We start from the raw sequence: 16,322 nt of genomic DNA, 5'->3' as shown, positions 1-16,322 counted from the left end.
TAATATTGTGAAATATTATTCCAATTTAAATCAGCTGTTTTCTATGTGAATATACAGTAAAGTGTAATTTATTCCTGTGATCAAAGCTGAATGTTCAGCATCATTACTCCAGTCTTCAGTGTCACATGATCCTTCAGAAATCACTCTAATATGATGAGTTGATGCTCAAGAAACATTTATGATTATTATCAATGTTGAAAACTGTTTTTTACATTTTTATTTCATGATGCTATGATGAATAGAAAGTTCAAAAGAACAGCCTTTATCTGAAATCTAAAGCTTTTGTAACATTAAACACTACCCTTCAAAAGTTTGGGGTCAGTAAGAATTTTAATTTTATTTTTGGGGGAAAGAAATAAAATAAATCAATACTTTTATTCATCAAGGATGAGTTAAACTGATCAGAAGTTACAGTAAAGACATTAATAATGTTAGAAAATATTCTAGTTTAAATAAATGCTGTTCTTTTGAACTTTCTATTCATCAAAGAATTTTGAAAAAAAATTGTACACGACAGTTTTCAACATTGAAAATAATAATGAATGTTTCTTGAGCATCAAATCATCATATTAGAGTGATTTCTGAAGGATCATGTGACACTGAAGACTGGAGTAATGATGCTGAACACTCAGCTTTGATCACAGGAATAAATTACACTTTAAAATATATTAAAATAGAAAACAGTCATTTTAAATTGTCATAATATTTCACAATATTACTGATTTTTATTTATTTATAGTTTTTTATCAAATAAATGCAGCCTTGGTGAGCAGAAGAGACTTCTTTTAAAAACATAAAAAAATCTTACTGACCCCAAACTTTTGAACGGTAGTGTATATGAAATGGTGTCAATCACTAGTTGGCCGGTAACAGTTGCAAAAATGTGAGAACATGAATGTGAACTATAGTTGTCAAAAAGTACTGACTTCGGTACTGAAATTAAAAAATGTGACGATACCAGCATTTCCCTCTAGCATTTTGAACGGATTCTTAAACACCTCTGATTGGCCACTGTGTTGACGTGCTCAACATATATGTCTTACTGTATATTAGGGGTTTGTTTAAATCTATAAAATCCTCTAAACTTGAGCCATAGTCATGGGATTATGGGATTAGTTAGTTGATGTTGGATTGTTTTCATAGTCCATAGAGATGAGTCTGATTCCTAATATCTCTAAAATAAACACAGCCAGTACTTTCATTTGTTACATACTAGAATCATTGGATGGTTTAAAGACACAATATATGTTATGCAATAAGGTACTTCTAAGCAACCAGAGATCAGATAACACACTTGAATTTGCATTCGCCGCGCGAGTTCATTTCTGAGCAATGGCTTTATTTGCATCTCTTCGCATCGGATTAGTGCGCGAGGCATTTTGTATTACACAACCCAGCTCTCCTTTATAAGGCCCCTCAGTCTTATGGTTTGTTTTTTGAATGAACTGAGCATGCTCAGGAATCACCGGCATAGGCCTGCCACGCTGCATACTGATGAACCGGATACCTACAGTACACACACAGCAACAACATGCCCGCCCTGTCACAGCGCAGACAGACAGGCTTGTGCAGGATCCCACATGCTTGCAGTCGCCATGGCGACGCAGACAAATTGAGCCCTGCAGTGTGTGTGGAGAGGCAGCGCAGACGATACACACACGCACCACATTCGGCACAAAGACACCCAGCCGAAAGGTTAATGAGGTCCGCTAGCAAACATCACAGCATCTTAGGGTAGCTCTGAACACACTTATTTTGGCCTGAGATGTTAAAGCACATGTTGTATGCACATGAATATGAGGAGATTGATGTAGCATGCGTCTGGTAGTGCATATCGTAGCCTGTGTATGAACGCTAAACACTCACAACGCTATGATGTCATGCCTGGGCTAGTTTAGACACGCAGCGTCTCGGCAGCGAGCTGTAGGCAAACACACGTTACATACATCTAATGATATACAGCTTTGTTTGATTGGTGTTAAATCGTTTATATATCACACACACATAATACAAATACCACTAACAATATATATTTATCTAATATTATTATCTATCTATATGTGTGTGCATGTACAATATGTATATATATATATATAACCTATATATATATATATCTTGCATAAAAACGGTTTGTTTTATTTGTTTAATGGCATCTTTTTATGAAAGAAGGCCGGGATCATTGATACCAATACTCTATTAAATGTCTCAATTTTAGCCATTAATAATAACCACTGAACAGCACAGTATAATTGAAAGCTTAATAAGCATTAAAAAAATATAACTACTTTTAATTTAAGCGATCTTGAAACAATCTTCACATAAAGCCATTATAATAAATGTCACATTCAGCCGTGCCTTTAATATATCAGGACTCAACGCTAAGGGTTCTTCTACTGGTGCTGTCAGGATGGTTCAGATTTGTTTTTGACCTATGTAACCTTGTAAACAGTGCTGTCAGATTCTCAGGTGGGTCTAACAGGTAAATAGACAAATAGAAATGTAATAATCAAACACTGCATAGTCTTAACTGTGTAAATTATAAGTTGAATTAATCCTTACTAAAGCTACAAAAGAGATTTTCTGTTTGTCTTTTGTTGTTTGATTAACATTAATGACAAACAGCATGAGGTGTATTAGGCTGCTGTCACTTTAATACCTGACGCACGATGCGGATCAAACACACTTCCCATTTTCTCATAACTCTACGTTCATTTAACACTTTTTTAACTCATTTAACACTTTTTAAGGCTCATTTTAAGACTCATTCAAGGCTTTCTGTGTGCGCGTTTCGAGTGTTTGTTCACAGACGCGCGACAGTACAGATTTGAGTTTTTATATCTGCGTCTTATCGCGTTTGAATGTTTTAATAGCACTTGAATGAATGATAGCGTGATCATATACTGTAGCACAGCCAAAGATGACAGAAAAAAACACGTTGCATTGATTGTTCAATATTTTTAATGCGTTAAAATGAAGAAAAAAAAAAATGTATGTGTTCATTTTGACAGCTCTAATATATATATATATATAATGGTGTTTTCTAAGGTAAGAACCACTATTTCTACTTAGTGTTATGATTTTTCACAACAGTATTCAACTTCTGCAACAGAGGTGTTGTGTTACTTTACAGGTAAAACAATTCCTCGGGCCAGGAAGCGAACAGGCAGCAAGTTTCAAGTCGGACCTAAAACTTGTTTGGAAAAGCATGTTTCCTGTCTATTCAGCAATAAAAGCTGTTACGGTGAGGTTGTATTATCAGGTGAGACTGTAAACACAGTTTGCATAACGCCCGTAGATGCCCTACTGATAGGAAATTACAATAGTTAGCAAGATCAAATTATAGTTAAAAAAATATTTACACGTAAACATTGCCTTATATGGGATGTTTCAAACGTGTCTCCAACAAGGATAGTGATAGTACTGCACCTTTAACGCATATGTCAGAATTGAAAATATCTTTAAAATATAAAAAAATTACAAAACAAAGCAAGACTTCTTTATAATTAGACAAGCATCAAGCATCACTAATCATGGTTAAACTCTGTATATGTGTCATTTGAACAAACCCCTAACCCTAAGTATTAAACTTTGTCCTACAGACATGGATGCACCTGGTTCATGATAAAAATGGGTGGAAAAATCCCACAGACCAAGATATCTAGACCAACAACCTAGAACCACCCAGAACCCCCTAGCAACCCCTAAGCAACCACCCAAAATTCCCACCAACTGCCTTGCGACAAACTAAAACTCCCAGGTAACCAGCAACTGTAACCACTACCCAAAACTCCCTAACAACCATCCAAAACATTCTAGCAATCACATAGCAACACCCTGGCAACAATCCACAACACCCTAGCTTCAAATCAGGCAAACACCCCTCACATTTTCTGTAGAAAAAAATAAATAAATGTAGTTAGTGGAAAGACTACTCAATGCAATCCAAAGTCCAGCAGCAGGCAGTCGACCTTTACATGACAGCAAACATTATATCACCTAATTCCAATGTGAAATATAATTCATGACCTTCAGTACCCCTCCTCACAGACCTGCACCAAACACATACATCACAACACATATTTCTCTTGGTGGAAGAGATGCCAGTGCAGTCGTCAGCAATGCTAAACATGATCCCCAGCAATCTGACCTCCCTCCCACAACAATAGACCCAATGACAATGATGCTTCAGTCTGGATAAAGGTCTCCAGCATGGGAACACGCACACATCCACGCATGCATGAACAGAAACCAGTGTCACTCGGTTATACTCACACAGTGGAGAAGCAAGCATTTGGATGTTGCATTGGATGATGGTCAGGATACGTGATGGACATCCTGACTCACAATCCTGCACGTACATGACTTGTGTGTGTATCTCCCTGAAATTGCACCCCCCCAGGGGCAGCCATCTTGGCTCTACGCTACCTGATAACGTCTCTCATCTGTGAGCCAACAGCCCTGCCAAAATCACACCAATTACCTGAGTTCCCCCGGGCGTCAGTAATGACATTAACTCAAGGGAAGCCCTTCTTTCTTATGTGTTAGGTGGTAAGTTTAAGCATGACTCACCTTGTTGGAGGCCATCTCGCTGACGGAGTGTCGGGTCTGCAGGGTCTCCAGCTGGTCCAGGCACCAGTCCAGCTCCTCCAGGGTCTCGGTGGCCAGTTTCTGGTAGGCCTCCTCTGGAGGGAGACAGGGAAGGGGGTGATCAGTTTTGAGGCGTTTGACCGGGCTAGCCGAGGCTTCCCGAACATCGTCCACACCGTAGACAGCCATGCTGGGATGTCCACATGGGTGACTCTTCATGCTGTGCTGAAAAGATCAGGGATAGCGGATCAAATGCGAGATGCTCCTTGCCCTCTATTAACTCCTGATCCGGTCGAAACAATAAAGCGGAGTCACAGCGCTGTCAGTCCAGCTGTGAAGGGCTCCTGGTGTATCGCGCACCAGAGCCCCATGCTCCTAGAAAACAAAACACACATATACAAGCACGGAGAATTCCCGATGTAATCCGCTTCTACTGATTCCTATCGACCCGCCGTGATCATTTCACATCCACAGGTCTCCTCCACAGGTCCATGAACTTCAGATGTCTTTTAGCTGACGTTCTGTCTCACAACAACAAAAGAGAGAAAATGCAAAGGATCCCCCTTTTCAGCACCTCCCACCGGCTTTCAAAGCCCCCCTAGTCAGAGATCCAGACTCTTATATGAAGCAACGGGCGTTCCTGGAGAGCGAGTCGTAAAAAAAAAAGAAAATGAAAAAAAAAAAAAGCTTGCACAAGCGGCACAGTGAGAGCGCAGCACCTCGGCTACACAGACATGACATAGGAGGCATTGCTTTACACAAACATGAGCGGCTTCCTGTGAAACCACAAACCTACAGAGCTGGAGAGCACGACGCAGAGAGAGACGTAAGATGCGGACCGGAGCGCCGGAGCCGGAGTCGGAGCATCCCTGCAGACTCACTGCTGTCAGCAAAAAAGAGACGGATCTCTGTTACAAATGTATTAAAAATGCATGCAGGAGTTCTGTCTTAAACATGACACGAGTTTCACAACATCTGAAAGCAAGATCAAATTAACCACAACACGTGTTAGTATACTGTATATAAAATGTCTATTTGGTTTAATTTCACTTTACGTATGCAGCATGTACAGTACCGTGAAGTTTGGAAACATTAATATTTTTATTAAGAAGAAAGAGAAAGAAGTCTCTTATGCTCATCAAGGCTGCATTTATTTGATCAAAAATACAGAAAAAACTGTGAAATTGTGAAATATTATTACAATTTAAAATAATGGTTTTCTATTTTTATATACTTTAAAATGTAATTTATTTCTGTGATCAAAGCTGAATTTTCAGCATCATTACTCCAGTCTTCAGTGTCACATGATCCTTCAGAAATCATTCTAGCCTATCACGAACCAATTACAGTAGATGAGGTAAACAATAGAAAAATGTAAAATTAAAAATAATACGTGATCATTTCTAATTATTTTTGGGTTGTAAAAATGATCTATATCAGTCTGATAAGGCTGAACACATTTTAGACTAATATTCTTGTATCTCTTTTTTAATTATGTGTTTCAAAAGTAGAAACAAAAGTATAATTTTTTATGCTTTTTACATTTTTTCTACAGTAAATTCTAACATTTAGATCAAGCCTCATTTCACAAACGAAGCATGTGATTTCAAACCTGTATTTTTGTTAAAAATGAACAATATTGGTCATTATATCAGTTATCGTCTAAAACAATCACTCTCGGTTACCAGTATTGGCCAAAAGTGCCCTAAGAGAAATAGTAGATAGTATGAACACAGCAAATGTGCAGCAAACACCCACATCCACAGGAGAGCGATTAGCATCAGACTGGGAGAGGTCGCTTTACTCGTGATAGACAGATCGCTCGAGATAGCAACTGCTCTTTCATGTCCCAGAATGCTCCTGGGAGGTTGTTTACTCCAGCCGTACTCCATTCCAGCGCAGACCAGCCGACATTCACTGTGATGCTTAAAGATTACGTGACAGTCAATCTGCGCAGATTACGACTGAAAATTAATCCTCGTTATGGGACCGATGCAGTCGCCGAGCCGTTCAGGGCCACATTTCATTTTTCTCTCTCATAATCCTGGATTATGTCAGGACTTTGCAGTTGTGACTAGTGCGTTTAAAACCTGAACCTGCGTCACAGGACGTGCATGTGTTCATACCGCACCGGTGATAAACAATAACCCGTACTGTGCAACTCTACTCGCGTGTATTGAGTTACACAGGGCCGTGCTGAAGTTACAAGACCATCTTTCATCAAAACAAGCGTGCTTACGCGTGACACAATCACACCGCACACTTCAGCGGTCACAGGATCTTGCTGCTATTGTTACAGGGCAACCTTTAGAGAAACACACTGAGTGAATCTGACATGCAGCTCTGCATAGCGTTCGCCCAACCTCACGCACGGGTCAGAAACATCATAACTCAAGGGAAACGCAGCAGGGTGATGCACTAGCCACACACTGAAAGAAAAAATGCAACAAAAAACAAGGAGAAAATGAATAGATGAAAGGTTTAAAAAGGGAAAATTAGGGGGAAAGGATCACATCATGTGTGGCATTCAACACCCCCCCCATATCTTCTCAAACGTCTGTTCAATCACTCTGAGGAGAATTCAAGAGCAGGGGTCCGCTGTCCTTGCTGACAACATCTCCTCTGACGTCAATGGCATTCTTCTTGTGTTCAGTGCGACACCAGAGGCCGGCCCCTCAGAAGCTGCTGGGACTCAGCGCACGCTAAACTCTGGAGTGGACTCCGCAACACAACACACTGCACTGAACGCTAGACTGCAAATAGCAAATGCTACTAAGCGTTCACAATAAAGGAATTCAGGGAGTTCAAAATATTTATTTTTTTACCCAAAATCAAAAGGAAAAATTTGCTAAATCTATTTTAGGTTAATCAAAATAGTTTGCATTTCTTTTCCAGCCTGTTGCAAATAATCTGAATCCTACTTTAACGTGATATATATATGGCCAAACGTGATGTCAGGAGGGGATTTTTCTGTTTTATGACCCTACAAGTTTGATTAAACTATCAAAATATGAGGGAAGAACAAAACACTAAACTTGGTTAAGGTATTTATCTGACAAAATGACTTTTGTCAACAACAGCTTCAGCTTTTATTTTACTATGCAAAAAAAAAAAAAGGCATAGAAAAACAATAAGCTCACAGGAAAAAGCATTTATTGACTACAAAATAATGAGTTAATGAGTAATCATTTCTTTGTATGACATTCTGGCCAAAAATTATATCGGCACAATTTGTCATGTTTCATTGTGTTATAATCGCTATTAAAACAATGGACTCCAAGCACAACTATGCAATATGCTTACACAATCTATAACACATTTTTAATGGTATTTGAATAAAGGGTGAAGATGATAATTTTCTAACCTGGACATCACTTTAGGCCACTATATATATTTATACTATTGGCTACTATTTGTTGCAAAATATTTCTATTTCAAATAAATGCTGTTCTTTTGAACTAGAATCCTGAAAAATATGTATCATGGTTTCCACAGAAATATGAAGCAGCACAACTGTGTTCAACACTGATAATAATCATAAATGTTTCTTGAGCAGCAAATCATCATATCAGATCATGTGACACTGAAGACTGGAGTAATGATGCTGATTATATATTGATAAAAAATAAATAAATAAAAAATGTAATGGTCCTAAAATAGGCTCTATTTAAATATATCTTTGGAGTAAACTGCATGTAAACACCAGGTAAACCCACATGCTCCAAAGTGTCCAAACCTGATGTCTAATGTCCTGTGCTGCTAATCACTGTGGTAAAGGACTGACCCATATGAGCTCCTCAAACACCACACAAACAGGTCAGAGATGCGTGACGCTCTTCAGATAAATCACCCAGAGCCACCAGCTGCCGAACGGCTTCTGAGAAACCCTTAATGTCACCCGTCAGTGGGTCAGCATTCTTCAAATACACAAGACCTCTCCAGTAATAGTGAGAAAGCAGGCGTGGGAAACAGAAGCCGAGGCTGACGCAAACACCTTCAGATCACCTAGATGAGCGGTGCCAGGGCTGAAACTAGGGCATTCTCTGAGTCCTTCTGTCTTTCTGAGACCACGTTTATGCCATCAGACACTGTCAGATCATTAGAAGGGGCGGAGCCTCTCGGTTATATATATATATATATATATATATATATACACTCACCTAAAGGATTATTAGGAACACCATACTAATACTGTGTTTGACCCCCTTTCGCCTTCAGAACTGCCTTAATTCTACGTGGCATTGATTCAACAAGGTGCTGAAAGCATTCTTTAGAAATGTTGGCCCATATTGATAGGATAGCATCTTGCAGTTGATGGAGATTTGTGGGATGCACATCCAGGGCACGAAGCTCCCGTTCCACCACATCCCAAAGATGCTCTATTGGGTTGAAATCTGGTGACTGTGGGGGCCATTTTAGTACAGTGAACTCATTGTCATGTTCAAGAAACCAATTTGAAATGATTCGAGCTTTGTGACATGGTGCATTATCCTGCTGGAAGTAGCCATCAGAGGATGGGTACATGATGGTCATAAAGGGATGGACATGGTCAGAAACAATGCTCAGGTAGGCCGTGGCATTTAAACGATGCCCAATTGGCACTAAGGGGCCTAAAGTGTGCCAAGAAAACATCCCCCACACCATTACACCACCACCACCAGCCTGCACAGTGGTAACAAGGCATGATGGATCCATGTTCTCATTCTGTTTACGCCAAATTCTGACTCTACCATCTGAATGTCTCAACAGAAATCGAGACTCATCAGACCAGGCAACATTTTTCCAGTCTTCAACTGTCCAATTTTGGTGAGCTCGTGCAAATTGTAGCCTCTTTTTCCTATTTGTAGTGGAGATGAGTGGTACCCGGTGGGGTCTTCTGCTGTTGTAGCCCATCCGCCTCAAGGTTGTGCGTGTTGTGGCTTCACAAATGCTTTGCTGCATACCTCGGTTGTAACGAGTGGTTATTTCAGTCAAAGTTGCTCTTCTATCAGCTTGAATCAGTCGGCCCATTCTCCTCTGACCTCTAGCATCAACAAGGCATTTTCGCCCACAGGACTGCCGCATACTGGATGTTTTTCCCTTTTCACACCATTCTTTGTAAACCCTAGAAATGGTTGTGCGTGAAAATCCCAGTAACTGAGCAGATTGTGAAATACTCAGACCGGCCCGTCTGGCACCAACAACCATGCCACGCTCAAAATTGCTTAAATCACCTTTCTTTCCCATTCTGACATTCAGTTTGGAGTTCAGGAGATTGTCTTGACCAGGACCACACCCCTAAATGCATTGAAGCAACTGCCATGTGATTGGTTGATTAGATAATTGCATTAATGAGAAATTGAACAGGTGTTCCTAATAATCCTTTAGGTGAGTGTATATATATATCTACATTCCAACCCAAATCCTGGGTTGAGCCTTTTGGGTCAATTTTTTCAGTGTTTGGGTAGTTTTTGTGTAACCCAGATCTTGAATCCACCGTAACAACCCAGGGGTTGAGTTATTTATTGCAGGGGTTTTGCGACCTCTTCAGGATAGAGAAGCCAAATCTGCGCATGTCTTCTGTAAAATACAGATTTGCGTACATTTTATTTTATCTATAATTTCGTTATTGTTCTGTACATCATTTAATCATACATACAGGGGCGCAATGTGAGTCGATCTAACATTTTATGATTTAAAATATGTTCTCAGTCACAGCATATGGTGGGCTATGAGTGAAACACAGGGCGGAAGAGTTAGAAGTTCCCCCGCTGAACACGACACGAGCGTTACGGTGGAAACAGATCTACAGAGACTCGTCAATTACACTTGATATTACTTGTAAATGTTTTCATTTTTACTTCTAATATTTGTTAAATGAGCTTAAATGTATGCAATATGTATTCATATACTGTAAAATATGAAAATAAAGGAATTATCATGCAAACCTACGGAAGCCCTGAACCGCAACGTAAAAAAAAAAAAAAAATTGTAAACAAATTTAATAAAAAATTCTAGCATTTCGAGATTAAAGTCGAAATATTACGAGAATAAAGTCGAAAAATTTCTAGATTAATGTCGAAGCATTACGAGATTAAAGTCAAAATTACAAACGCAGCCTCATTGACGTAACGTGACACTACAGCCCTGTCTATACGCAACGCCATCTGGGTCGAGAACACTCAACAGTAACCGCACTGTTTCCCTCTTCACCGTAAATCCTTTCTGGATACATTTTAAGTGCATCATTCTGTATCCAATCATTTGGCCGGATCCCGTTATTTCCTCAGATATAAAGCTGGCTACCTCCATCCAGTCCGAAAAGTCTATTCTGGCGCAGTATATTTTGTAACGTCCTAAGACAAATGGTAATGCCATGTTGGTAGATTAGCACCTGTAGAATTTCCTTTTGTTGAAAGCCCAGATAAACGTAAAAAGCTACTATTATGTTTAGATCCATGTCAGAAGCAGTTCGACTTTACGAGCGCAGGTCTTTACTAACAAAAAATATTACGACTTTATTCTCGTAATGTTTCGACTTTAATCTCAAAAAGTTTCGACTTTAATCTTGAAACATTTTTACTTTAATCTCGAAACATTTCGACTTTATTCTCGAAATATTTCGACTTTAATCTCGAAATATTTCGACTTTAATCTTGAAACATTTCGACTTTATTCTCGAAACATTTCGACTTTAATCTTGAAATATTTCGACTTTATTCTCTAAACATTTCGACTTTAATCTCGAAACATTTCGACTTTATTCTCTAAACATTTCGACATTATTCTCTAAACATTTCGACTTTAATCTCGAAACATTTCGACTTTATTCTCTAAACATTTCGACTTTAATCTCGAAATATTTCGACTTTAATCTCGAAATATTTCGACTTTAATCTCGAAATATTTCGACTTTAATCTTAATCTTTCTCTTTAATCTTGATTAAGATCTTTAAGATCTTTAATCTTAATCTTTAATCTTGATTAAAGTCGAAATATTTCGACTTTAATCTCGAAATGATAGCATTTTTTTTTTTTTACAGAATTTAGTTTTTTTTACGTTGCGGTTCAGGGCTTCCGTACAAACTCCGTTGTGTGGAGTATTTTTTTTTTTTTTTTTAAGTTTAGAGGATGTAAGTTTATCTGTAAACATTAATTCATGTATGAAGTAAAAAAGAAAAAAAGAAGCAAGTATTATAGTAAAAATGAATCAAACCATTATCCTGGGTTAAATAAACAACCCAATTTGCAGGGTAAAATTAACCCAACATGTGTTCTGTCCTATATTAACCCAGCCCTTGGGTTGCCCAGTGTTTTTGTAGAGTGTAGAAGCAGCCAATCAGGTGCCACTGATGAAAGCACGTCTTTGATTTTGGGGCTTCACTTTCGTCCCTCTCTCAAACGCAGATGTGAGTTGTGTATGTTTACGACCGTCTCCATATCAGGCTTTGTAGACGAGTGATGGGGAGCATCTTGATTGACGGACTCGTCTCGCTCTGGCACGTGTGTTTCGGCACTGAAAGCACGTCTCTGGCCGAGCGTGAAAGCGAGATGGCGTGTTTATGCGAGTATCGTGTCAGTTTGATGGGCTGCCAGCTGCGCCATGTCTATTAATATCAGCTTTGACCGGGGTGAAAGATTCGCCAATGTCAGAGCAGGTTATGTTTACTTCTTCACAAAGATCAGATCACACACTACTAGTCAAATGTTTGTAATAATTAAGGTTTTTATGTTTCTGTAAGTCTCTTCCGCTCATCAAGGCTGCGTTTATTTGATAAAAAAAATACAGTAAAAACTGTGAAATATTATTACAATTTGAAATAACTGTTTTCTATGTGAATATATCGTCAAATGTAATTTATTATGGACAGCTGTGATCAAAGCTGAGTTTTCAGCATCATCACTCCAGTCTTCAGTGTCACATGATCCTTCAGAAATCACTCTAATATGATGATTTGATGTTTATTTATATTTGTTGCTCAATTATTAATAATGGTTCTTATTATTACCATCAATTTTGATATTTCTTGATATTCTTGAGGAAACCATAATACATATTTTCAGGCTTTTTTGCTCAATAGAGAGTTCAAAATAACAGCATTTACTTCTAATAGAATTATCTTTACTGTACCTTTTGATCAATTTAGCGCATCCTTGCTGAATAACATATTAATTTCTTACACTTACCCCAAACTTTTGAACGATAGTGTATCACGGTTTCCACAAAAATATAAAGCAGCACAACTGTTCTCAACACTGATAATAATAAATGTTTCTTGAGCAGCAAAACAACATATTAGAATGAATATTAAAATATATCCAATCCAGTTGTAATAATATTTCACAATATTACTGTTTTTACTGTATTTTATCAGTCACTTCTTTATAAAAACTTAATTATTAGAAACTTTTGACCAGTATGTGCTTGATGAGCATCTACTTTGAAAACTATTGGTATTTAACAGAGAGCTGATCCTCCATAACAGCAATCTAGAAAAGCTTTTCACGAGATGTCCATGTTTTCTACAATAATGTAGAAATATGTATTGCTCACTGCATGAATGGAAGGAGGTTTGTCGCTCCCTAGAGGTTCACGGCTGCTATGACAGGTTTGATCAAGAGCGCTGAATCCAACACAACCAACAGGACAGAATCAAAGCAAACCAGACTTTAAGTCTCCTTAGAAAAACACCCCAGAGATCTCAAACTCTGCTCAAACACCAAAGTCAGATATTTCAATATGATATACTCAATATTGATAAATCACAAGAGAGAACAGGAGAACACAGCGAATTGGTTTAAAGGTTTGAAATCAAAGTTCATTTTTACTTAAAGGGTCATGAAACCCTAAGCTAGGGTGCTGAACATCATAGAAGACAATGTTACCATACATATGTTTTCATTTATTGAAGAAAACTGGTTAATTTTAAGCTAATTGCTAATTGTCAGCGTTACAATATGTGACGTTTTCTTGTACGATAGTACATCGATGACTCATAGTTATTAATGAGACTGCATGTCGTTATCCAATGAGAAGATACCTCGCGTAATTATTCACGACAGCACGCGCTGATTTCCTATGACAGGCGCTTCAAACAGTGAGATGATCGCACACAGTAAGTGAGAGATGCGCTAATGGGTCAAAAACGAGTGTTTGTTTTGCTTTGCAAGAGTTTCTGCATTCTCTCCAATAGATCCTGAGTCTTCAACACAAACGCCATTCATCCACACTGAGTGTAACCGGACTTTACGGCCCTTCAAACTGCATATATACTGCAGCAAAATAAGCCTCAAAAGTTATTAAAGATACAAAAGTGTGTTGATATATGTTTAAAGTACAAATGCAAATGGCTGTGCATTTATTTGTGCATTAAATGATTGCTCTCACAGGATATGTACTGTACGTATTTGTGTAATTTATGATTAACCATGTATAATATGTGTAAAAATATACAAATATTGTGAAATAAAACTGTCTGGATCAGTTTTCAGTCTCTCACGGCTGAAACAGTGTTTCATGACCCTTTAAATTCCTGGAATAATATGAAAACCAATGGGAAATCTCACCTGTGAAGGAGGCCTTTGTGAGAGGAGGCTGATTACACATGGGGGATCGCCTGTGAAAAATTGAGGAAAAAAGCAGAAAGCATTATATATAACTAAACATTTGATTCTTGCAGTCAAAGTACCAGGTGATTTGTTCTCCTCTGCTCTTGCTGCATGTGAACAACGCTCCATGACACTTGTAAACCTGTGTAACTGCACTCACTTGTTGGACGCTCGATCTTGCTGAAGGTTGGTTAACGCTGCAAAGTTATTCCGTACCGTCCTCAAACTAGCCAGCACCTTCAAGAGCAGAGCAGAACACAAGACGTCATTTAGGTTTTGTTTGATCCATCACAGTTCACCTTGTGCAGAATAACACAGTCAGGAAAATGCGAGTATTCACATTTAAAGGAATTTAAAGGAAGTAGAGCTTCCTTTAAATTCTGAGGCTTTACCCACATATGAGGTTGAAATACTATCAAAGTGTTTTTAATAGGGACGCACGATATATCGCCCACTATATCGGTATCGGCTGATATATGTTCATTTTTAATGTTATCATTATCGGCCCGATAATAAAATTTGGCTGATGCATTAAAGCCGATAAATAGTGGATTATTTCCTTCAGCTGAGACTCTTCAGATGTGCACTGTTCGACATGATGGTTCTGAATTGCTTGAAATATGATTGGAATCACTTCAAAACAGGAAAATACAGTTCAGTGCAGCATGTCTGTCATATCGCCTACATAAAAATTATAATCAGAACATCATAATTGTGTGCTTGTGACATGGCTTTTAATGGTAAGACTCTCAAAAAGTATATAAAAATTTGGATTTAGATTTATCGACCAATATATCGGTTATCGGCTTTCAAATATAAAGAATAATCGGTTATCGGTATCGGCCAAAATGTTTATATTGGTGCATCCCTAGTTTTTAATGTTAAATAGTGTGTAAAGTCAACATGATACGCATTCCCTGTTATTTTGTGAAGCATTCACTTGTGCATGTTATTCCAAAAATACATTTTCATAATCATTTATTAAAAATAAATGTTCATTTTCACTCTTCGTCACCACTTTTTATAATCCAATCAGCCTATGATGGATAAAAGTCCCGTCCTACAGTGTTTCACGTTGAATATCCTGCGATTTGACGAATTACGGAAGTAAAACATGTTGCAAAACAGCGTCATGTTGACTTTAACACTGCAGAAGGGCCTGATAGTCTACTCGCTGGATGAGATGGATCCCAGAGTTCACCATGAACTGCTTCCTGGGTCACTGACCTGTGCAAACGGCGTAACGATGAGGTCATCTCCATGACTGCAAGAGAACGGACAAAGTCAGGACATCAGGACACACACACACACCTCAATTACAAAGCCAAAGAAAACCACGACTCTCTTAACGCGTCATACGCATGTTTATAATGTTGCATGCATTTGTCATGACAAACGAACCATATCCTCAATTAAAGTGCAGATTTTTCCAAAGAAATGCATGATGTTCTTGCGTTTAGTCCTTCAGGAGGAATGAGATATGGTTTGTCTGTGTGACAATAGACAACAAGGCAGGGACACGCTTGCATTAATGCTTTCAACGCTAGTGAATGTTCACTACCAGTGTGTGGATGACCTACAACTCCTTCACATCTCACCGTGAGACTCAACACATTCAGTTAACATCACACATGCTGCTCGTGTCTAACTGTGTACAAGAGGTTTTCACACCAAAAGCCACTTGAAAAGTGTCATTTCTGCGGAATAATGCACTGAATTATATTTAAGTTGCATGGAACTTTGATGATGCAACATTAGTGATGATGACTGTGCACAAAGAATATAGAGTCAAAAAGATGCAAGAACAAAACATGATAGAAATTCAACTGGATGAGATGCATAATAAATGATTAAACATCAAGTATTAGGAGATTCAGATGTTCAGTTTAGCCTCACTGTCCTGATCTGATGGGGAATTGTGGTGTGAAATGGATAATATGATGCAAAAACCTCTGATTTTATTCAACAATCTGGTCCTCGTTAGCTCTGTAAAAGTGTTAAACTGTCATACTCGTGACAGCGAGACGTGCACATGCTTGAGTCTCAGTCTTTTCAAGCTGTAAATGAACTTTCTAAATCATAAATACGGATGTTCACACTGACAGTGATTATATTACAAGTGGTGAACACGTTTGCACCTGCATTTG

At 38.4% G+C, this 16,322-nt stretch overlaps 1 protein-coding gene across 9 annotated transcripts in view; it reads right to left on the bottom strand.

The window, feature by feature from the left end:
• Nucleotides 1-16,322, bottom strand: part of LOC311284850 (3',5'-cyclic-AMP phosphodiesterase 4D-like) — a 218,145-nt gene that overhangs the window by 18,931 nt on the left and 182,892 nt on the right. For all 9 annotated transcript variants that reach the window (XM_084400075.1, XM_084400079.1, XM_084400073.1 and 6 more), the window contains 4 exons: nucleotides 15,403-15,439; nucleotides 14,336-14,412; nucleotides 14,134-14,183; nucleotides 4,570-4,682 (listed from right to left, as the gene is read on the bottom strand). In XM_084400075.1, the coding sequence (XP_084256201.1) occupies nucleotides 4,570-4,682; nucleotides 14,134-14,183; nucleotides 14,336-14,412; nucleotides 15,403-15,439 (277 nt within the window). The remainder of the gene's footprint in view (nucleotides 1-4,569; nucleotides 4,683-14,133; nucleotides 14,184-14,335; nucleotides 14,413-15,402; nucleotides 15,440-16,322) is intronic.

The sequence above is a fragment of the Rutilus rutilus genome, assembly GCF_951802725.1.
Source record: "Rutilus rutilus genome assembly, chromosome: 25".
Taxonomy (NCBI): Eukaryota; Metazoa; Chordata; class Actinopteri; order Cypriniformes; family Leuciscidae; genus Rutilus; species Rutilus rutilus.
Note: the sequence above shows the minus strand (reverse complement) of the source record. Positions and strands in the feature narration are given on the sequence as shown.